The 22242-nt window shown below is 55.2% G+C and overlaps 3 protein-coding genes across 11 annotated transcripts; 2 read left to right on the top strand and 1 right to left on the bottom strand.

Annotated features, from left to right (window-relative positions):
- Positions 1-454: 454 nt before the first annotated feature.
- TMEM256 (transmembrane protein 256) lies at positions 455-1620 on the top strand. The gene is made up of 4 exons (XM_055405652.2): positions 455-602; positions 915-946; positions 1208-1288; positions 1392-1620. The coding sequence occupies exons 1-4, from the start codon at positions 518-520 to the stop codon at positions 1533-1535; spliced, it is 342 nt and encodes a 113-aa protein (XP_055261627.1). The 5' UTR covers positions 455-517; the 3' UTR covers positions 1536-1620.
- A 7522-nt stretch (positions 1621-9142) lies between these two features.
- PLSCR3 (phospholipid scramblase 3) lies at positions 9143-13741 on the top strand. 2 transcript variants are annotated; one of them, XM_055405629.2, is made up of 8 exons: positions 9143-9283; positions 9496-9672; positions 9935-10194; positions 10298-10340; positions 10442-10662; positions 10937-11098; positions 12695-12856; positions 13050-13741. In XM_055405629.2, the coding sequence occupies exons 2-8, from the start codon at positions 9666-9668 to the stop codon at positions 13104-13106; spliced, it is 912 nt and encodes a 303-aa protein (XP_055261604.1). In that variant the 5' UTR covers positions 9143-9283; positions 9496-9665; the 3' UTR covers positions 13107-13741. The 2 variants fall into 2 exon arrangements, with proteins under 2 accessions (XP_055261604.1, XP_055261602.1); XM_055405627.2 differs by having other exon boundaries at positions 9163-9672.
- TNK1 (tyrosine kinase non receptor 1) lies at positions 13734-21913 on the bottom strand. 8 transcript variants are annotated; one of them, XR_008683162.2, is made up of 15 exons: positions 21827-21876; positions 21522-21578; positions 19397-19561; positions 19163-19233; positions 18844-19035; positions 18558-18713; positions 18158-18441; positions 17654-17927; positions 16165-16259; positions 15700-15855; positions 15348-15427; positions 14693-14982; positions 14515-14610; positions 14226-14431; positions 13734-14049 (listed from the first exon to the last, which is right to left on the bottom strand). XR_008683162.2 is itself a non-coding variant. In XM_055405567.2 (14 exons), exons 1-14 carry the CDS (start codon positions 21855-21857, stop codon positions 14318-14320), a joined length of 2061 nt encoding a protein of 686 aa, XP_055261542.2. In that variant the 5' UTR covers positions 21858-21876; the 3' UTR covers positions 13734-14317. The 8 variants fall into 8 exon arrangements, 7 of the variants coding, with proteins under 7 accessions (XP_055261542.2, XP_055261553.2, XP_055261562.2 ...); XM_055405567.2 differs by having other exon boundaries at positions 13734-14431; XM_055405578.2 differs by lacking the exon at positions 21522-21578 and adding an exon at positions 20477-20531 and having other exon boundaries at positions 13734-14431; positions 21827-21846.
- Positions 21914-22242: the final 329 nt, after the last annotated feature.

The following is a 22242-nucleotide window of genomic DNA, read 5'->3' as shown; positions in this document are numbered from 1 at the left end:
GAGCCTTCTGGTCCGGAGGAGGGGTTTGATTAGTAGGCGTGGTTTAAGACTGATGGGTGGGGCTTCGTTATCCGTGGGCCCGCCTCTTTTGGGGAGTGGGTCTGGTTTAAAGCTGAAGAGGAGGAGCTTGTGGGGAAAGGGGCGGAACTTTGCCTAGGGACCGGGATCTTTGGAAATTGACAGGTTTTTGCTGGGGGGAGAAGGTGTTAGGAGAGGCTATCAACTTGGAAAGTGGGCCAATCCGTGACGCAAATTCTCTAGTCCCGCCCCCCACAACCCCGCCTACACTGCTCAGCTCCTTCGCTTTTAATTGGTTCTGGTTTCTCCGCCCGCCAGACGTCTTCGCCACTCAACAGAGGTTTTACAAAGGTCCAAGTACCCGGGTGAGGACCTGGACGCTAAAATGAACACGGTCCGGATTGGGCACCCATAGACCTTATTTGCATGGGAAATCGGGATTGGTTGGCTTCTTGGGGGGTCCGGGCGGTGTTCGTTCGGCGCGTGACCGTCGATAGCCATGGCGGGTCCTGGGGCTGTTTTCCGCCGCCTGGGTGCCTTGTCCGGAGCTGGGGCCTTAGGCTTGGCCTCCTACGGGGCGCACGGTCAGGGGGCTGGGGATGGAACTGGGATTGTGCTGGGGGGGATCTTTAGGATCTGGTACTGAGGCAGAGTCTAAAGGAAATGTCGGCCCTCCCATTGACCAGACTACCCGCGGAACCCTGAACCTTTTAAAAAACCTCTCAGCCGGGTCCACTGGGTTCCCAGAACTGCCCGTGCGTGTTTCCACCAATCAGAAGCCTCCTGGGGGCTCCCTTTCTCGTCGGCGTCTACCTGGGTCCACCACCACCACCACAGGAGTGGGGACTGTCTGGGTTGGCGCTAGGACTGGTAACCTTTGCTTCTCCTTTCCACAGGAGCCCAGTTTCCGGATGCCTACGGGAAGGAGGTGAAGTAGCCGTGCTGGGGCTCCTCGACTTTGAGGCCTCGGAGGGCGCAAAGTCTGGGATCCCTGAGAGAAGGAGGGGAGGGACGGAACGCGGGTCTTAGGAGTGGCAAGGAATGCAAGTCTGAGGCCTGGGTGCCTCAGGGAGGGGCAGGCTGGGGCTTGAGAGATCGAGTTGGACGTTCCTGTCCACTTGTATCTCTGCCCCAGCCTCCGGTGTCTCGCGTTGCTCAGGAAGTACCCCCATTTCTTTTTTTCTTACAGCTCTTTGACAAGTCCAACAAACACCACTTCTTACACAGCCTGGCCCTGTTAGCGGTACCCCTGTGCAGAAAGCCCCTCTGGGTAATTCCCCCCATCCCCACCCCTAACCCTGACCAAGCCCCACCCATTCCCTCTAACCCGCCGGGTTCTTACTGGCCTGAATTCTGCCTTGTATCTCCTTCAGGCTGGGTTACTGCTAGCTTCTGGAACTACCTTATTCTGCACCACCTTTTACTACCAGGCTCTGAGTGGAGACCCCAGCTTCCAGAATTTGGCTCCTGTGGGAGGGAGCCTGCTACTCTTGGGCTGGCTTGCCTTGGCTCTTTGAGCTTTCTTGTGTTTAATTTCTGGGTACTTTTTTTTTTTAAGAAGTGGAGCAGGGAAGGAATTAAAAGAGAAAGGCAAATAAAGAACTTTGGAGTTTTTGTTCATCTAACCTCCTAAAAGAGGGCAAAAATTGTCAACCTTTAAACTCCTTCCCTTTCCCAAGACCGAATCAATGAGGTTTGGGTGGAGAGTCACTGTTCACTTCAGGTTAACTTGTTATTAGGTTCTTAAACTGGTGGGCATTAGAGTCATAAAGAACGCTTGAACTAACGCAGATTCTTACCAAAGCCTTCTTCAGGGCCTGGGAATCTGTATTCTAACAAGCTCATCTTGTAGTACTGATGCTCACTAGAATTAAGACTAGAGTTTGGTAGGGTAGTGGTTTTCTGGGGCACCCACTTACTCTAGAAGTCAAGGTTAAGGCAAGGTGGGATGGAAGGTGTGTCATTACTTACAAAATACTTTGGGGTTCAAAGCTGAGACCGAACATCATGTGTTGGGAGTCAGAAAATGCTTCACAGTGCTTGAGATGATTCTTAAAACAGGTCTGTTGTGTGGCTGAAACACAGTGAACAAAGAGAAGGAGATGGGAAGGGAGGGGCATGGGGCCACCTGAGTCCTCAGTGTGGGCTGAGTTTCTTAGTCAGAAAAGGGGTGAGAAAAGGTGGCCAGGCAGACTGGAGTAGCACCAGCAGCAGAAAACTGGATGGTATTTAGGGGGCCAATTTTTATTAAAGTGTTCATCAAGTGTTGGGTCATGTGTTAGACAAATGTTACAAGGAAACTGAACCAAATGGTTAGATAAGACAGATACTGTCTTTCCCTAGTGGGGTTTTCATCTAGTACTGGAAACAGACCTTCAACAACTGAACACAAATGTATCACTATGAGATGTACTGTGTGCTTGAAGGAAAAGAATAGGGAGGCCAGAACAATGGGCAGGGAAGGGTGTGTCCCTTGAGTTAGGAAGGCCTCACAGAGCAGGGCCCCTTAAGGCTGGAATCAACCATGCACAGATTGGTGGGGAAATGTGGTTTTTGGCAGAAAGAATACCTGGTAAACAGGCTGAAATGGAGCAGTTTGAAATCCTTGAGGCTGGAGAGAATTGAGCAGATTGGAGAAAGAGCAAAAGCAGCTTGGCTGACATATAGTGATTAGAGGGTCTCCCATGGCCAGTGCAGACCTTGCAGGCGGTGGTGAAGCACTCAGAATTTATTTGCAGCGCGACAGTAAATCATTGAAAGGTTTAAAGTGAGAGAGTGCTAGAGTCTGATTTTTATATGTTTAAAAGATTTGGAGAACCAATCAGAGGACAGCGAGGATACCAACAGAGACCAGCCCAGAAACCACTGGAGGTCCAGCTGTGAGATGGCAATGGTGGCTTGGCTGGTGAAAATGGTCCAATTTAGAAGATGAAAGAGAGGGAGATTTCTGGTTTATGCACCTGGTCAGGTGGAGGTGCTGTTACTCAGATAAGAAACACTAAAGGAAGGGACAGATTGAAGGAGGTCAGTTTTGGACACCGTTGCTTCTGAAATGACTGGGAGACATCTGAGTGGAGATACCAAGCAGGTAACTGGGGAGCTCGGGGAGAGAGATCTGGCCTCAAGTTTACTTCACAGTCCTCTCTGGTCAGTCTTCTATCTCACCTCTTCCCCATTCATGGGAAAGATTCCATGAATCACTATGATCTCATTTGCCAGACCCAGTGATTTTCAGTCTCATCTCCCTGAGCCTCTGCAGCATTTGACACAGTTGGCCACACTGTGCTCAAACACATCCTATTTCTTCTGTGACACTACTCTCCTGGTCTTCTCTCTCTATGGCTGCTTTACCAGATTCTTGTCTACCTGGTTTAACCAAATTTTAATTAAAAGAGAACTCAGGTAAATGTTTATATATTTTAATTTCACCTTTTAAAATGTCTATTTTTGTGTATATTTTATAAACGTGGATATCTGTATAGTATACTGTCAGTGCATACTTAATTTTTGTGAACGTGTGCATTCAAAAAAGTGCAGACCATTCAGCTGAGTGAGAATTTCTAGGTAATTTCATTTGGCCCTATAGCTTTAATTACAACTGGCATACTTCTATTTATTTGGCTGTGCCGGGTCTTAGTTGTGGCATATGGGATCTACTTCCCCAAGCAGAGATTAAAGAACCCAGGCCCTCTGCATTGAAAGTGCAGAGTCTTAGCAACTGACCATCAGGGAAGTCCCTCCATACTTTTAAATCCAGAATTTCTCTCTGACCCTAGTCCCTGCTAAACGCCATATCCCTGTAGCATCTACAGTGTATCAGTGTTCAGTGGAGACCTGTAGGAATTAGGTGATGAGGAGAGAAAGGGGCATCTTCCAGACCAGAGCACTGCTTTGGAAGCAAGAACCCTGTGCCTTTGAGACTAGAAAGGATTCCTGGTGGCTGGCTTAAAGATCATGAGATGGTCAGCAGTGAAAGATGAGAACAGATGGGGCCAAATGATGGAGTGCCTTGTGTTGAGGGGTTGGACTCTTCTGAGGGCAATGGGGGGTGGGGGCTGGAGCATTTATATCCAGAAGGGAGGCATAAACTGAGGTGTATTAGTAGAGGATCAAAATATCACTTGATTGTAAAGATGAGGAGATGTCCTTGGCAATCCAGTGGCTAGGGCTCTGTGGGCCCAGGTTCAATCCCTGGTTAGGGAACTAAGATCCTACAAGCTGTACGGTGTGGCCAAAAAAATGAAGATGAGTAAAATAAGGCCTCAGGAGATCTCCAAAGTGCCAGTGGCAGAGCCATCATTGGATCCCCAGGCTCCTACCTCCCAGTCCAGTGCCCTTCATCTCAGGCAGCATCTGGAGTGCAGGGAACCTCCGGGCAGAGGAGACCTTGACAGTCTATAGACTGTATCCCTATTACCTTTGCTTTGATCCTCCAAGTGGGTCAGACTCTTGAGGAACCAAGCTAAATAAGGCCCACGTGGTAATTGGTAATTACTGCACATTGTGTCCACTTCCCACTGAACAGTCCTGCTAGTCAGTGGAAAGTGAAGCTATGAGAACAACTTGTCCTATATCCTATAGCCAAGACCTGGGGAAGCTGTGATTCAAACTCTCTTCTATCCAATTCCCAAAGCTAAGATTTTTTTCTTTGTATGTACCAAGAAATTCAAGATTTCAACAGTGAAAATAGACCCTTTAAAAAATAATTTGATATAGTGTGTTCAGGTTACAAGTAGATACTGAACTTGTTTTGCCTTTGGGAACTGGTAAATAGATGGAAAAACAGTGGAAACAGTGTCAGACTTTATATTTTTGGGCTCCAAAATCACTGCAGATGCTGATTGCAGCCATGAAATTAAAAGACGCTTACTCCTTGGAAGGAAAGTTATGACTAACCTTGATAGTATATTAAAAAGCAGAGACATTACTTTGCCAACAAAGGTCTGTCTAGTCAAGGCTATGGTTTTTCCCGTGGTCATGTATGGATGTGAGAGTTGGACTGTGAAGAAAGCTGATCGCCGAAGAATTGATGCTTTTGAACTGTGGTGTTGGAGAAGACTTGAGAGTCCCTTGTACTGCAAGGAGATCCAACCAGTCCATTCTAAAGGAGATCAATCCTGGGTGTTCATTAGAAGGACTGATGCTAAAGCTGAAACTGCAATACTTTGGCCACCTCATGCGACGAGTTGACTCACTGGAAAAGACTGATGCTGGGAAAGGTTGGGGGCGGGAGGAGAAGGGGACGACAGAGAATGAGATGGCTGGATGGCATCACCGACTCGATGGACATGAGTTTGTGTGAACTCCGGGAGTTGGTGATGGACAGGGAGGCCTGGCATGCTGTGATTCATGGGGTCGCAAAGAGTCGGACATGACTGAGCGACTGAACTGAACTGAACTGAAGACTCAATTGCTGAGTTCGGCATGCATAGTTCACCAGAGAAGGAGACTAGATTATACTGGTAGTAAGTCAATTGGAGAATCAGAGTGCTTGGAATTCAGGATGGAATGGGCGGGCAGGAAATGACCAAGCAACAAGAGTGAAGGGCCTCCTGGACCAAGTCTGAGTCAGCTTTGACTTCCCTTTTCCTTACATCCTATATCCAAGCTATCATGAAATCCTGTTGGCTCAAATGCAGAACTTGAAACTGACCATTTCTCACCACCTCCATTGCTACTACTCTGACAGCTGGTCCAAGCCACCATCAGATCTCATCTAGCTTTTTGCAAGAATTTCCCTTGAATTCCCTGTTGAATTCTCAAAAGGTTCCTATGTCTGCACCTCACTTCAGACATGTGCTTGTGCTTAGCCACTCAGTCATGTCACACTCTTGGTGACCCCATGACTGTAGCCTATGGGGCTACAGAGGACCAGGCTCCTCTTACCATGGGATTCTCCAGGCAAGAATACTGGAGAGGGTTGCCATGCCCTCCTCCAGGGGATTTTCCCAACCCAGGGATCGAACCCAGGTCTCCCACACTGCAGGTGGATTCTTTACTGTCTGAGCCACCAGGGAAGCCCTTACTTCAGATATTCTAATGTAAATGAAATGAAGTGGGGCCCACAGGTTTTTTTAGTTTTGTTGTTGCTCAGTCATAGACACGACTTTCTGCGACTCTGTGGACTGTAGCCAGCCAGGCTCCTCTGTCCACAGGATTTGTTTAGATTTAATATGTATTTAGCTGTGATACGTCTTAGTTGCAGCATCTGGGATCATCCATCTTTGTTGCAGCATGTGGGATCTTAAGTTGTGGCATTTGAACTATTAGTTGAGGCACGTGGGATCTAGTTTCCTGACCAGGAATGAAACCAGGGCCCTCTGCTTTGGGAGCACAGAGTCTTAGCCACTGGACCACCAGGGAAGTCCCAGAGGTATTTTTTAAAGCACCCCAGATGATTTGAACTTGTGGCTAGGGTTGAGGACCACCCTTTCAATATGTAAATCTCATGTCTCCTCTCTGGCCAAATCCTCCAACACTTTGCCTTTCATTCAGTAGAAGCCAGTGGTCTACAGGGCCATATGTGATCTGGCCTCCTGTGACCTCTCTTTCCTCCTCTTCATTCTTTTCATTGCAGCCACACTGGTCTTTGGTTAACTGAACAAACAAGGTACACTTCTACCTCTGGGCCTTTGCCCTTGTTCTCTCTACCTGAAAAACTCTTCATCTAGTGGCAAGCCACTCCAGTACTCTTGCCTAGAAAATCCCATGGATGGAGGAGCCTGGTACGCTGCAGTCCATGGGGTCACTCAGTTGGACACGACTGAGCGACCTCACTTTCACTTTTCACTTTCACACATTGGAGAAGGAAATGGCAACCCACTCCAGTGTTCTTGCCTGGAGAATCCCAGGGATGGGGGAGCCTGGTGGGCTGCCGTCTATGGGGTCACACAGAGTCGGACACGACTGAAGTGACTTAGCAGCAGCAGCAGCAGCAATCTGCATGGCTTAATCCTCAACCTTCTTTAGGTCTGTGCTCAACCATCACCTTGGTGATGATGCCTTTCTAGTTCACCCTCTTTAAAAGTGCAACTCCTGCTCATCATTCTCCTTTCCCTGCTCTATTTTTTATTATAGCACAAGGCACCATCTGACTTCTGATGTATTTTATGTACATTGTTTCTTCCTGGGGAGATTAGGAATTTTGTTGCTGCTGCTGCTAAGTCACTTCAGTTCAGTTCAGTTCAGTTCAGTCGCTCAATCATGTCCGACTCTTAGCGACCCCATGAACCACAGCATGCCAGGCCTCCCTGTCCATCACCAACTCCCGGAGTTCACTCAAACTCACGTCCATCGAGTCGGTGATGCCATCCAGCCATCTCATTCTCTGTCGTCCCCGTCTCCTCCTACCCCCAATCGCTCCCAGCATCAGAGTCTTTTCCAGTGAGTCAACTCGTCGCATGAGGTGGCCAAAGTATTGCAGTTTCAGCTTCGGCATAAGTCTTTCCAATGAACACCCAGGATTGATCTCCTCTAGAATGGACTGGTTGGATCTCCTTGCAGACCAAGGGACTCTCAAGAGTCTTCTCTAGCACCACAGTTCAAAAGCATCAATTCTTCAGCGATCAGCTTTCTTCATAGTCCAACTCTCACATCCATACATGACCACGGGAAAAACCATAGCCTTGACTAGACGGACCTTCAGTCCTGTCCAATTCTGTGCAACCCCAGAGATGGCAGCCCACCAGGCTCCCCCGTCCCTGGGATTCTCCAGGCAAGAACACTGGAGTGGGTTGCCATTTCCTTCTCCAATGCATGAAAGTGAAAAGTGAAAGTGAAGTCGCTCATGCCCGACTCTTAGCAACCCCATGGACTGCAGGCTCCTCCGTCCATGGGATTTCCTGGCAAGAGTACTGGAGTGGGGTGCCATTGCCTTCTCCAGGAATTTTGTTACTTAAAAAAAAAATTGTACATACTTTTTTTTATTGCCTGACTGAAATACAGTAGGGACTCATTAAATCTATGCTGAATAACTGAGTTTCTGTATGTGCTTTGGTGGAGGTTGGCGCATGGTTTGGGCCAGGTAGAATCTGAGGCACTAAGGGATACCAGGAGAGAGGTCTGGCACTTGGGTTTGAAGCAGATGATGACTGAAGCTGTAGGACCAGCCCAGAGGAACATGGACACAGGGACAGAGGAGCCGGCAAACCTGCTTCTCCCTATGTTCATCTTGCTGGGTGAGGCCCCCCATCTGCCTGGTCACCAGACAGGCAACAGAAGTCATCCTGGACTCACCTCCGCATCTCACCTCTCAAAGCAAGTTCTCTATTATTGTCTAAATATAGCCAAAGTCTGCCGCTTCCCGTCTGTCTACACTATCACAGCCATTCCCCTCCCCCAGACTACTGGCAACAACCCAGTCTTAGGTGCCTCTGTTCTCCACCACGCAGTTTAAATGGTTTTCTAAAATAGCTGACTTCCCTCCGTCGTCAGAAAATCTTTCACTGGGCTCCTGCTGCCCTGGGGGGCCAAAGCCCACCTCCCACAAGGCCTTCTGCGGACGTGGCCCGGATTCCTATCTAAAAGGGCATTTCTTGCCACTCAGCTCTTAGGCCCCCAAGGCACAGGACCCCCTCACACCTCCCGGCCTGGGCTCAGGACTCCAAGTCAAGGAAGTGATGCCTGTTGGGGAAGGCCTGCCTGCGTCCGGGCTGCCTCCTCTGCCTCGCCTCTCGCACTCCCGTTACTGACAGTCTGGCGGCCTGTCCCCCGCGTGGCTGGGGGCGCCTGAAGGAAGTATTGTAATTGCAAAGTGTCCGTGTGGGTCACTGCTGCGTCAGGTAGAGAAGACGGGCAAGGTAGCCCCAAGGAGGCAGAAGGGGAGCCAGGAGCCAGACGGAAAAGCCAATGGGTGAGAAGCGTAGGGTGCTCGGCTGCGTCAGCGAGGTCCGAACCGCCCTCAGGAGGAGGAGCCTGGGGTCCAGCGCCGCTCGAGCGGCCCTCGCTCCCACCAAGGGTCACTGGTCACTCTGCGCCCGCAGACCTGGCGGGGGTCGCACGGCTAGATCTCACCCGGCTGCCCTCCCAGGCGAGCTTCAGCATCCGAGCAGAAAGGGCGGGGACGCCCGCCAAGCCACGGAGCCGGTGGCCTGCGCTCTGCGGCCCCACAGGAAAGAAAGCTGGCATTCTTTCTGCGCAGGCGCGCCGCTCTTGCCGGGAGGGGCGGGGCCTGGACGGGGCGGGGGCGGAGTCACCTCTGGGCCCGCCTCCACAAGCTCCTCGGGCCGCCGAGTGCTGGGCACCCGGGCTATTCTAGGGGCTTCAGGTGAGCAGGGGCAACAGAGGGGTCAGGAGACCTCCCTCGAGGTCGGGTCGTCGGTCTGACTGCAGGCCCATCTGTCCTGCCGTCTGCCAACAGCCTCCTCCGCGGAGAATGGGAGAACAAAGGGAGGGGGCGGTACTGGGGCCCCTGCGGGAATCCAGGGTCCCAGCGCCCCCGCCTTGCCCGCTGACACTTTCGGTTTCTCCCCGAGTCAGACGCGCCGCCCTAGAGACCCTGGGCCGGCGCTGGGCGCAGCTGCCTCTCCGCGTTTGCCTGTCGGTCTTTGTGTCTGTCTTTGTGTCTGTCTGCTGTCTTCGAGCTTGCCTCCACTTCTAGAACTAAAACTCTGGGACACCGACATCCCACGAATCCTCGCCCCTCTCCCATGGCAGGTAAGTGGATGCAAGGTCGAGGGTCTCCGTTATCCCCCCACGGACTTGGTAGCCCGGTGTCAGACGCATCCTCCGGGAATGTGCTCGGACTGGCTGTGTGGGGCCCCTCCCTTCCTCCCCGAGAAGCCACCGCCCTGCTCCCCCGCCCCATCTTTCTCATTCTCTTCTCATCACATTTTCCCCGCAGCCTCGCGGCCTGTGGGCCAAGGGGTAAAAGGATGAAGTCAGGGACCCCTTCTAACCTACTCTTGTCCCCCCACAGGTTACTTGCCCCCCAAAGGCTACGCCCCTTCGCCCCCACCTCCCTACCCTGTGACTGCTGGATACCCGGAGCCGGCACTGCATCCCGGCCCTGGGCCCGGCCAGGTGTCCGGGCCCGGGCAGGCACCAGTGCCTGCCCACGTGCCTGCCCCTGCGCCGGGCTTTGCTCTCTTCCCCTCGCCTGGCCCTGGGGCCCTGGGACCAGCTGTCCCCTTCCTGCCATTGCCAGGGGTGCCTTCTGGCCTCGAATTCCTGGTGCAGGTGAGTGGGAGGGAGGGAGGAAGGAAGGGAGGAGTGACAGGGAGGGGACCCAGGCAACTAGGCCGGCCAGCTGATGTCCGCATGGCCCTTACTGTCTTTCCAGATTGATCAGATCTTGATTCACCAGAAGGCTGAGCCGGTGGAAAGTGAGTGGAAGGAGGAATAGGTTGGGCCTCATCACGGGGGCAAATAGTGGGCTCTGGGGCAGGCGCTGGTGTCGGAGCCTCAGCATGTCACCCCTTGGCAGCACTCTTGGGCTGGGAGACATGTAACCGCTACGAACTGCGCTCCGGGGCTGGACAACCCCTGGGTCAGGCGGCGGAGGAGAGCAACTGCTGTGCCCGGCTGTGCTGTGGTGCCCGCCGGCCCCTGCGGGTCCGCCTGGTGGACCCCGGGGACAGAGAGGTGCTGCGTCTGCTCCGCCCCCTCCACTGTGGCTGCAGCTGCTGTCCCTGTGGCCTCCAGGAGGTGAGTGGGGAAGGCTGGGGCCAGAGAGTAACTTGGGTAAGGGGCTGGCCAGTGATGGTGGCAGAACCTGGGTGAGGCATGGGATGAGATGGTCCTCTGAATGGAGTTGGCCAGCAGCAGGTGGGATGGGAGGCCTAGTGAGAGGGAAGACAGGTGGTCTAGTGAAGGGGATGGGAGGTCTCATGAGGGGAAACAGATGATAGAGCTAGACTGGTGAGAGTTTGGGGGCCAGGGTACCCAGCTGGGCAGTGATTCTGTCTGCTTCCCACTCCAGATGGAAGTCCAGGCTCCACCGGGCACCACCATTGGCCACGTTCTACAGACCTGGCATCCTTTCATCCCCAAGTTCTCCATTCAGGATGCTGACCGCCAGACCCTCCTGAGAGTGGTGGGGCCCTGCTGGACATGCGGCTGTGGCACAGACACCAACTTTGAGGTATCAGGAATAAGGGGAGATTCCTGGGACCTTCATAAACCAAGGCATCCATGAGGCAGGATAGTCAAGAGCTCATTAATCCAAACCCACTGTGTTGCCTACCACATTGCTGGCTTTCCTCTACTTAGAAATAAGATGGACCAGGGTCTTATAAAAACATGGCTGAGAGGATTTCATCTTAAGAGCCAATGCTGATTGCGATCTGCAACCTTGTGTTGAGGGAGAAAAAAATAATCTTAGGCCAGGCTGGATTTAGAGTGAAGGATGATTATTGAGTGTACCTTGGGCTGGGCCCACATGGCTGCTGTTTGTGTGAGTTCGTGAGCCCAGGCCCTGGAGCAAGCACTGATTTCACTTGTTAACATCCTGTGGCTTGCCTTGCCAAATGTCCACCCATCCACTCCCAGCCTGAAATCCAGATGATGTCCTTCTTACCATACATTCTGGTCACCAACCTGGAGCCTAGAGAATCCAAGTGGTGACCATTTAAGAGTAAAGCCTGGAAAGCACCTTCTTTTCTAGAAGATAAAGGCACTTGAATACTTTAAGAGATAATTATATATGTAGATAAGGGAGGAAACAACAGGTATAGTCTGGTAGGCTTTCCAAGGCTTCTGATAAGGTGCTCTACCAAAGGTTACTTTTTAAAACTGAGTCACTTTGGTACCTGGGGAAAGCTTCTTTGATAGGAACTCACTGGGAAAGAGATAACTTGATCTCTGGATGGTAATATGTAGACTGCATGGTTCTCATCAGGTCAGTCTTTTATGTAATATGAATGGTCCACACTTGGAGTTGTGCTCTTGAGACCACAGGGCTGGCTGGGAGAGGCCCTGCCCAATCTGGGACTGGTCTGCAGGAAGTTCCCCAGGGCTGTGGAACCTTTGGGGAAGGAGATGGGCAGGACATCACTCCATTTCTAGCCACAGGAGAATGAGCGGAGGATAAAGTCCAGGCGGTCACTGTGAATTACCACCCACATTGGCAGGGCCTGTTGCTGCTGGGCTCAGAGAGGCCAGTGAAGACCCTGGTCCTCAGAGGCCACTTTCTGCTGCCCCCTCCTCCCACTGGATGGACTTGTATCCACCCTGGATGAGGCCTATATGCACACTACCTTGCAGATGAGAGGACAGACACCCCTCTGGGCCATCTAGCAGCCTGGTTGGCTGAGCACAATCAGGCCTTTAGCAGCCTCATTTAGCCCATCTAGCCAGGCTACTCTGTACGGGGCACAAACTGCACCAACGGTTGGTGGCAAGGACTTTGGTAACCAAAACAAACCTAGCAACTGGCCATCCGCTAAGGAGATTAGACTGCATTGTGCTTCTGTTTCTCCCAACACTGATGTTTAGTAGTCATGTGTGGCCTTTCAAGAGCAACAGATCCAAGTTGCCATCCCGATTTTTGTTGTGGACTCACAGGGTAACTTCGGGTGGCTCAGTGTCCGCAAATGTCACATGGAACCCAAAGGCTTTGGGAGGATTCACTGTGTGTACAGCCTGCACAGTTCATAATCAGGGACTGTGGGAGTGGGACCGGAGGCAGATGAGCTCAGGCACACACGTGGGATCTCCCTCCCTCCCTCTCTCCTGCCAGGTGAAGACCCCAGACGAATCCCGCAGTGTGGGCCGCATCAGCAAGCAGTGGGGGGGCCTGCTCCGAGAAGCCCTCACTGACACAGATGACTTCGGCCTACAGTTCCCGCTGGACCTGGATGTGAGGGTGAAGGCTGTGCTGCTCGGAGCCACGTTCCTCATTGTGAGTCGGCGGCCCTTGCTCCTCCCCCCATCACCCCTCTGCTCTCACTCAGAGGTTCTGAGCGCTTCTTGGCCTCCTGCTAGGAGAGGCTCAGGGACAGAATCTTTCGGGGTTTGGGGTTCCAGACCTGGGTTGTGATAGCTGAGCCACACTGGCCCAGCCAGATATCCTGCTGACCACGCCCTCCCCTCAGGACTACATGTTCTTCGAGAAGCGAGGAGGCGCTGGGCCCTCTGCCATCACCAGTTAGAGGCCCCCTCTGGGTGAGGAGACCATCAACTCAACCAGAATTCAGGATGGTCAACTCGCCCTGGCCCCTGCTCAGAGGCAGCCCCTTTCCTCCATGTACACTGCAGGCGAGAGACAGGGAAGCCTGAGAGGCTGGGGGCTTGGTGCCCCATTCCTCCCCTGCTCCCCTGGCCTCCTTCACCTGTGGCCCCTACAGAAGGGTATGTATGAGAGCCCTTCCCCTGCTACTTCCTGCCACATCTCCCGTGGTCCCTCAGCATGCAGGCATATTGGCTTTCAAATGTTCCCTACCCACTTCCTCCCAACCCCTTCCAGGGTCTCTGCTCCAGATGAGGCCTTAGAATGCAGGACTCTGGGGTTTTCTGACAGGGCTGGGGGTGGAAAAGGCACCAAAGATGGCAGACCTGGCCACCCTTTCCCCGCATCCGCTTGGCCAATTTGTTCAGCCTCAGACGATGGCACTCTTGAGGGCATCCTACCTCCCCACTAGGGCCAGGACCCCAGGGCCAACTTCCTCTCCCTCAGCTGGTGCTTGCTGCGACTTCCTGTGCCTTAACCACCCATTCCTTCCCTTGCCCCAGGAAGGAAGCTGTATCTTTTTATGTTACATTCATATAAACTTTGTAACTTTTTGCACACTGGAAGATGTATGTAATGGGAGAGGGTAGGAGAAAGAGTTGGGTGTGGGAAGAGACAAAGAGAAATATGACAGCTGGGATGGGCAGGCGCTGGCCCATCTCATAATCCACACTGCCAAGATCATGTGTCCTTGAGTCTAAGAGAGCCCCTTTCATTACCCATGATGGCCCCAGACCATGCCAAGGCAGCTGAAGCTGTATTTCCCAAGTCATCCAAGATGGCTGCCCCCACAGAGCCCAGTATGGTAGCTGATGGCAGTTCAGGATGGCTTCTCCCGTGACCCAGAATGGCCTTGTGCTCATTTTCTGCAGTGACAGAAGCTTCCTGTGGGTATGATGTGTCACAGCTCCGCTCCTCCAAGTATTCCCTCTTGTTGGGCAGAGTGGACTAGATCCTCCTATGGCCAAGGGAGCTTGTGCCCTCAGAGGCCAAGGGGCAGGTGAGGAGACACCAGTGCCCGATGCTGGGCTCCTGTACCTACCACAGGCCTGTTGGGACCTTGTTCTGCTTCTGCCTGGTCTCATGTGGCCAGGCCCTTGGTCTGTCTGGTGTCTGTGCCCAAAGGAACAGAGCTCAGGGCCGGGCCAGGACATAGCGGCTGGCGGCAGAGAGGTCCCACTGGTAACGCTCCAGGATGCGCCGGCAGTCCGCTCTGGACCAACTGCTGAGGTAGAAGAGCTGCTCTACCTGTGGGGGTGGGAGGACAGGCAGCTGACTGCCAGAGGGCAGGGCCAGAAAGGGTGGGAACCAGGGGAAGGGTCGGACTTTACCTTGAGATTCCGGATGGCAGAAACCACATCTCCCCCAGTGGCTCTTAGAGCAGCCTGGCACTCCTGGTGGGTGACTCCATGCACACTCAGCTCCACCTGCCGGGGACGAAGCCTCACTTAGGCCCCTCCCCCAGTCTGCAGCCTCTCTGGACACCAGGCCACTTCAGGGAGGCCTCACCTCCATAACCCTCCTCTGCAGCTCGGGGTCAGACAAGGGTCCTCCAGAGGGGATGGCGGCTTTGTTGGCTCCAGGTGCTCCTACGGGGTGACTGTGGGGGTCTTCTCTCTTGGGCCAGGGAGGCCGCTCCCTGGGAGCCTGGGAAGAGCTGGCAGCCATGGGAAGGCGAGGTGGCCGGCCTTGGGGTCCCTGGGGCCCAGTTCTGGCATGTTGAAGTTCAGGGGGGCTTGACCCGCCTCCTGTGGGGCGGGGACCCAGGGAAAGAACCGACTCCAGACTCTTGGAAATGCCTGCATATTTGATAAAGAAAACACAACTTGAGAGGAAGCCCAGCTGCCTTCTTGCCATTCTCTGGCTATCTGTGCTGTCCTCGGGGTGGTCCTCTGTCCAGGAGGACCAGAACCCAGATGTGCAGGATGGATGCCCATATCCAGGCAGCCAGGGGGCCAAGAGAGCGGCCAGGGGCTGCAGCGGGGAGATGCTGCCCGAAGTCCAGCCAGCGTGTCAGCAGGCAGAGGAAGGGCAGGACGTCATAGGTGGGGAGATCACAGATGCAATCAGAGCAAGGGGCATTGTTGGAAGGTGATTCCAGACCTCCTGGGAGACCCTGCAGGCTCTGTCCCCATGCAGGCTCTGTCCCCACCACCACGCCCACCTTTAGTCCTCTGCAGAGCCACATTCCTTCTCTGGCCCCGAGCCTGAGGGGCATCCTGAAGCTTTGCCTTCCCTCTGTCCCTGTCGGAGAGTGTTCTAGATCATTCTCCACCCCCACCCCAGTGAGCAGTGCCCTCCCCCAAAGAATCTCTGGGGCCTCCAAGCAGGCTGAGACCTGAGCAGGCTGAGACCTGAGGCACGTCCAGCCTCCCCTCCACCTTTACCCACCTCCCTCCAATTTCACCCTTCTCCCCTCCACCTTCACCTCCCCCACAGGCTCCCCTTCCAGAAAAGTTGCTGGCGTTGGTTGGTTCCCCAGCCTAGCTCTGGTCCCCACTCTTTCAGGTCCTTACCCATCTGCGTTTCTCTGGTGTCGCTCTCCCCGGGCAGGGGTGCTTCTGAGGACGGGGCGGGTGGCTGGTGGGTCTACCAGCGTCACCGCCGAGGCTGGGAAGCTGCCCGCTTTGAATGTGCGACCGTTCTGGCCCTTCCACGTTGTGGAGTCAGGGCTGTGAGAAGAGGTGTAGGTGAAAGGGCTGGGAGCCAGGGGAGAGTTGGGGCTGGGCCCCGGTCCACATTCAGCTCACAAGCTGTGCACTATGGAGCCACATCTGCCCGGAGGAAGGGACACTTTTTTCTCTCTAACACAAAAGGGCCAGCAGTGGCTCTAGCAGGGAGGCCACAACTGTGGTAGAGTGCTCGGGGCCCAGGGGGGTGAGGAGGCAGAGGCCTGGGGTTCAAGGAGCTGGGGGGAAGCTGAGCTGGGAGGGTTGGGAGGGAGTCCTCCTGGGGCTGGGTGGGAAGCATGAGACCCTCACCTGCCCTCGATGATAGTGATGGGGTCACCAGGCTCCATCCTCAGGGCACCGGGCTCCATGACCTCCTTCACACAACGTCCCTCAGGAGGCCAGGCCTGTAGAGACAGGAGGAAAGGGTGGCTGGGCTTGTGGCATGAGTCACAAGGGTAATGTCATGGGAACAGAGGAGAGACTGTTCATGCACCCATCAAGCAACCCCCTACCAGGTGTGTCCTGTGTCCTGGGCCCAGGGTAGGCTGGTCCCTGTCTCTCGGTTGTAATCCAGTGGAGGCAGACCTGGATTCCATGCCAAGCTGGACACAGCCCAGGGGTCAGGGAGCAACAAAAGGGGACCCTGCCTCTATCTAGGGGGGCCAAGGGGAGAGTCACCCTGTATACTTTCACTCCATACCCCGGCCCATCAGATCTGCCTCCCAAGCACCTCTGGGAATTCTCCACTTCTCTGTAGCACCACTGCCTCCACCTTCACCCAGACCTCTTCCTCTCACTTCTGCTTCACAGTCAATGCAGTCTACTGGTCTTCCCATCTTCAGTCTCATCTTCTAATCCATTCTTGCACCAAACCAGAGTGTGTGCTATGCTAAGTCGCTTCAGTTGTGTTCAACTCTTTGCGACCCTATGGACTGTAGCCCACCAGGCTCTCTGTCCATGGGGTTCTCCAGGCACGAATACTGGAGTGGGTTGCCATGCCCTCCTCCAGGGGATTTTCCCAACCCAGGGATTGAACCCACGTCTCTTACGTCACCTGCATGGCAGGTGGGTTCTTTACCACTAACACCAGCAAGGAAACCAGAGTGACATATATATAAAGATGGCTTGTAACTCTCCTGCTCACAACCCTTCCGTGGCCCCCAGACGTCCTCAGAGTTAAGGACTAAACTCCTTTAATGTTAAGAGTATATAGTGATGTAGGGCACAGCTCTGCAGTCGGAGTGACTGGTTCAGCTCTCCACTCCTCCACTTCCTGTGTGACTTTAGGCAAATCACTTAACTGTCAGTGTCTTAACTGCCCTCTCCCTAAGATCGAGCTGGGTTGTTCTGAGCACTGAATGAGTGAACATGCATCAGGATACATGGACAGCACTTAGTACAGTATCTTACACACACCGAGGACTCTCAGTGTTAGCACCCATTATTTACCATGTCTTCTAAGTCCCTCCTTGATACACCCCTAAAGTGCCCCTGCCACCTTGGTCCCTGCACTTCCCCCTCCCACGCTGAACCTTTCCTCTGCCTCAAACACCCACTGCATCCTGCCGTTCTGGGCTCCCCTCTCTCTTCCCCAGCACCCAGCCAGCATAAACTAGACCCCAGCTGTCTCCCTGGGGCTCTGAGGACCCTGAAGGTGTGGAATGAATCTGCTTTGTTCAGAGTCAGGTCCCAGACCCCAACCTGGGAATCAGCATATGTCCATCTTGTGCATGGGACCTTGGGAGAGGAAACAGAGGCAAGAGAGACTGGAGGTTTCCGGAGAGGCAGGAGTTCCCACCTCTTGGAGCAGTCCCTCTAGGTCGGAAAAGGTGGGCCGGTCAGCAGGGTGCGAGGCCCAGCAGCGCAAGGCCAGGGTGTAGAGGGCCCTGGAGCAGAGAGGAGGCCTGGGCAGGCGGGCTCGGTCCTTCTCCAGCCGCTGCAGGATGAGGAATGGCGGGACCCCGGCCCAGGGCTCCTCGCCCCCAGCGAACATCTCCCACAGCGTCACCCCATACATCCACACGTCCGAGGCAGACGAGAAGGCCCCATGGCGCAGGCTCTCGGGCGCACACCTGCGGAAGCGGAGCTGAAGGGGGCCGGATGTGTGCGCAGGGTGTGCGCCCAGAGCGCCCACCTGCCACTGGGCACGCCCCCTTAATGAGGCCTGCCGGCCTGTGTTCCTTCCAAAGTCCTCCTTTCTCGGACCTTCCAGACCGGAAGACTCCAATAGTCCCCGCCTCCTTCAGAGGACCACCCCCTCGGCTCCAGCCCCCAGATCCTGCCCCTCCGCCCAGGTTCTCACCAGGCAAAGGGGATGCGTCGGGGCCCGCCCATGATGTAGCGGCCCCGGGCGCCGCCCAGCGGTCGCACCAGCCCGAAGTCTGCCACCTTGATGGTGCGCGGTGAAGCCAGCAGCAGGTTGCGCGTGGCCAGGTCTCGATGCACCAGCCCACGGGCCCCCAGGTACGCCATGGCCCCCGCCACCTGCCGCAGGAAGAGGCAGAGCAAGGCCAGGGGCAGCGGGGGCGTGGGGGCCGGGGCCGTCAGACGCGCGTGCAGGGAGCCCAGGGGCGCCAGCTCCATCACCTGCAGGAGCACGTCGGTGTGAGCTGTGGTCCGGCCCCATGAGACCCTAGCGCTCACCCTCCTGTAGTGCATCGGCCCGCGGACTGTCCGAGGTGCCAGCTTCAGGGTTTGCTCACCATCTGCAGAGGCTGGCCCAGTACAAGGCCGTGCAGACGCAGCACGTGTGGATGCTCCAAGTTCATCATGATGGACACTTCTCTCAGGAAGTCCTCTAGCTCAGTGCCCTCGGGACCTTCGGGACCCACCCGGAGGGACTTGACAGCCACTGGGACCTGGGCATGGGGGGAAGCACCGTCAGGCGTGGGAGCAAACAGTTAAGCCAAGGCCAGAGCAGAGAGGGCCCTCAGAGAGGGGGCAGCTGGCCCAAGATCCAAGAATGAAGTAGGCTCCCTGGACACTCACAGTCTGGCCGCTGGGTAGTGTCCACAGCCCTCGGTGCACCACGCCAAAGCAGCCAGAGCCCAGAAGCTCCCCTCGGCACACAGCCCGGTCTGGGATCAGACACTTGAGTCTCCCATCTGGCTCAGGAAGGGATGGAAGGCTATCTGAGGGTGGGGTGGTCTCCTTCTGCCCAGAGGCAAAGCCCCCAAGGATCTGAAACAAGGGTGGGAAATCAGGTGTTTGGAACCCTGTTTACACTCTTCTCTGCCACTCAGCCTGCCCCCTGCCCGGACCTGAGCTGGCCCTGAAAAGTCTCTTGCCTCCACCCCAAAACACACACCTTGTAGACCCAGTTCTTAGACTTGAGCCCCGAACGGTGCCTCTTCAGAGCTTCAGCCAGTCTACGTTGGGCTGAGGGAGGCCAGAATCAAAGGGATGGGGTAATGGGGGCGGCAGGGAGCAAGATGCAAGGGATTTACAAGCAAGAAGGCTGGGGTGTGTGGTGGTTGGAGGAGAGTAGCAACTAACAGGCTGGGGAAGGAAACAGTAGGGCCTAGGGGCAGGGGACTCTCACCAGGCCGGCCCATGCCAATGCCATCCAGATCTTCAGCTCTTACAAAGTCGAAGTGCTCCGGCCGAGTCACGTTAAGCTCCTCCAGGATGGGCCGGTAAAACTGGGCCAGCTGGAGGTCTCGGAGCAGCTGCAGCAGCCACAGGGAACCCACCTCGGGGAGCATGTCTGGAGGAGGGACCCCTGTGAGGCCCCATCCTCCAGTCACATGGTCCAGGGTAGTCACCTGAGACACTCAGGCACCAGAGACATGGTCGCCAGCTCCACCTTCAAACCCTCAGAAACACTCCAGTACACAGGGAGGGATCTCAGGGTCAGCCAGGAATCCTGCCCCTCGTACACACAAACTGCACCCAGGAAGAACGTTCTCCTCACACCTAAGATTTCAGCACCTAGCAGACTTGAGGTGTTTGGCCCCGCTCTGAGATATGGCACACTGCCTGTACCCCTGTGCAGGCTAAGTCGCTTCAGTCATGTCCAACTCTTTGCCACCCTATGGACTGTAACCCACCAGGCTCCTCTGTCCTTGGAATTCTCCAGGCAAGAATACTAGAGTGGGTTGCCATGCTCTCCTCCAGGGAATCTTCCCGACCCAGGGATGGAACCCGCATCTCTTATGTCTTCTGCATTGGCAGGTGGGTTCTTTACCACTAGTGCCACCTGGGAAGCCCTGCCTGTACCCCTAGGCCACCCAGATATACTGCCTCTTAGACCTAAGGTGCACCCTTGTACACACCCACTCAGGTACACCGGAGACATTCTGATCCACCACATACACTCCAGAGATGCCCAGATACACTAACCACACTTCAGACACAGAGGTACAACACACACACACACACGTCATACCTATAGATGCCCTAGAGATATGATGCATAAGACACCAGAGACACACATGTCCACTCCCAGCTGAGGCATATACTACCTGCCGCAAGACACCAGGCTTCCTGCCACCATACCCCTCACACACACCCCCTTGAGACATGTTGAGTTTACTGCCTCCAAGATTCATCGGCCCTCACGTGTGAGACACCCAGGTCCACACAAACACACAAGACATCAAGCTTTGGTGTCCACATGTACCTGAGATATGCCGGTAGGCTGCCCCTCTGCCCAGAGACATTGCCTCTTCCACACCCTAGTCAGCAAGATGTGAAATCAAATCGGGCATTTGTGACGGTCGGTAAACCTCAGGTACACCTAGGCTGCCAGGTACACAGTCCCTTCCCCACCCACCTAAGCTCAGATCCCGAGACAGAGCCCGGCCGGCACACGTGAGTCCAGGCAACTCCACCAGTCTTTATTTAATAAGGCGCTCGGTGCCGGCTGTCTGCGCACACACTCTCCCTTACGCACACCTGCCCCCCTCCCACCCCTACTTAGTTAAGCCCGGAGGAAGCGGAGGGCCCCAGGCTGGGTCCCGAGGGACGTTCGGAGATGGCGAGGAATCGCGGGCCAGAGCAGGGGCGGGGATTGGAGAAAGCCCAGGACGCTAGGACATTCGGACCAGTGGCCAGGTGAGAAGGGGACGGACAGCACGAGATGGGGTACAGCAGGAGACGTGGCCGCGGAAGAGAAGGACCAGGGAGGGGAGTCTCGCACCCCGGGACGCGCCCCCAAACGAAGGCCGCCCCGCCAGCCCAGCCCCCAGAGCCCCTGCCTCTCCCGACCCTCACCTGGCGAAGGCGGAAGCAGCGGCGGGGGAGCCGCCCAGGCTGCCGGGACTAAATCCCGGGGAGGGCAGGGCCGAAGCCGCGGGGCGGAGCTTGGCGGCGGGGCCCGGGTTCCCCGAGGGATAGGGTAGTGGGGAGGGGGTGGATGAGGTTGGCGGGTGCTGGCGCCCGGCCAGCCAGGCCAGACCCGGGGGCCCTCCCTTCGCCGGTCCTTTGCTCGCCCCCTTCCCACCCTCTCTCCACCTTCCCACCCGCTTTCCAGACTTCTCCGAAGAACTTCTCACCCCTCCCCAGACTTCCTCCTCGGTGTCTCGTTCCTCCTTCACCTCTGCGCCGTGCCCCCTTCAACCGAATCCTCCACCTCGCTCAACCAGAGCCCCACCCATGAAATGAATAACCCCTGGTAGAGAGACCCCGCCCAGGGCCCGGGGATAAAGCTAAACAGGACAGAGTACCTGAGAGGGCTTCATGGCACTCTGATGCAGAAAGCCGGCCTGGCGCAGCCTTCTGGGCTGTGAAATGGCGCCACAACCGAGGTGTTGATGGTGGCGCAGGTAGTCAGCCCCAGACCGCACCGAGTCTCTAAGATTAAAGCCCTTGGCCTTTTCCCCTGCTCTGAATGTCCTTTCCCAGTCTCATGTGCTGCCCCCGAAATGGGCCTTTTGGGGAGCTCCCCAGGGTGGAACATGTGGGGGGCTCTGGAGTAAGTGGGGTGGAGACAGCTTCTGAGTGGCTCCTTAGCCCAATTTCAGATTGGTACCTGGTCTTGGTGATCCAGGGCAGCGCTCCATACCTCAGGGCACAACTTCCCATCTCTGGCACTTCCTGGCCTCCTCTGGCCCCTCCCACATGTTACCTCTGCTGACACGAGGGTTCTGTACACTTCTGTTTGCCCTGTGGGGCGGGACACAGTCTGGTTCCAAGAAGGCTCTGAGAAGGAGTATGCCCTCTCCCTTTCCCTCACGGGTCTCAGGACCAGTCTTAGGCCATCTGGCCTATGTCATTCTGTCCCAGGGATAGATGTGTGAGCATAGCAGATGCAGTCCAGAGTCTCGTGGGGGGCAAAGCCCACTCATCTTGGTAAACATATGGAAAATTCCAGCATTGATGGGAAAATTGTAGTCCACAGTTCTCCTCCTGTGGTTTTCTTGCCGGCTCTCTTGCCCTCCCACTAGG

The sequence above is a fragment of the Moschus berezovskii genome, chromosome 20 (genome assembly GCF_049115385.1).
Source record: "Moschus berezovskii isolate FMDL1 chromosome 20, NW_MosBer_1.0, whole genome shotgun sequence".
Classification (NCBI taxonomy): domain Eukaryota; kingdom Metazoa; phylum Chordata; class Mammalia; order Artiodactyla; family Moschidae; genus Moschus; species Moschus berezovskii.
Note: the sequence above shows the minus strand (reverse complement) of the source record. Positions and strands in the feature narration are given on the sequence as shown.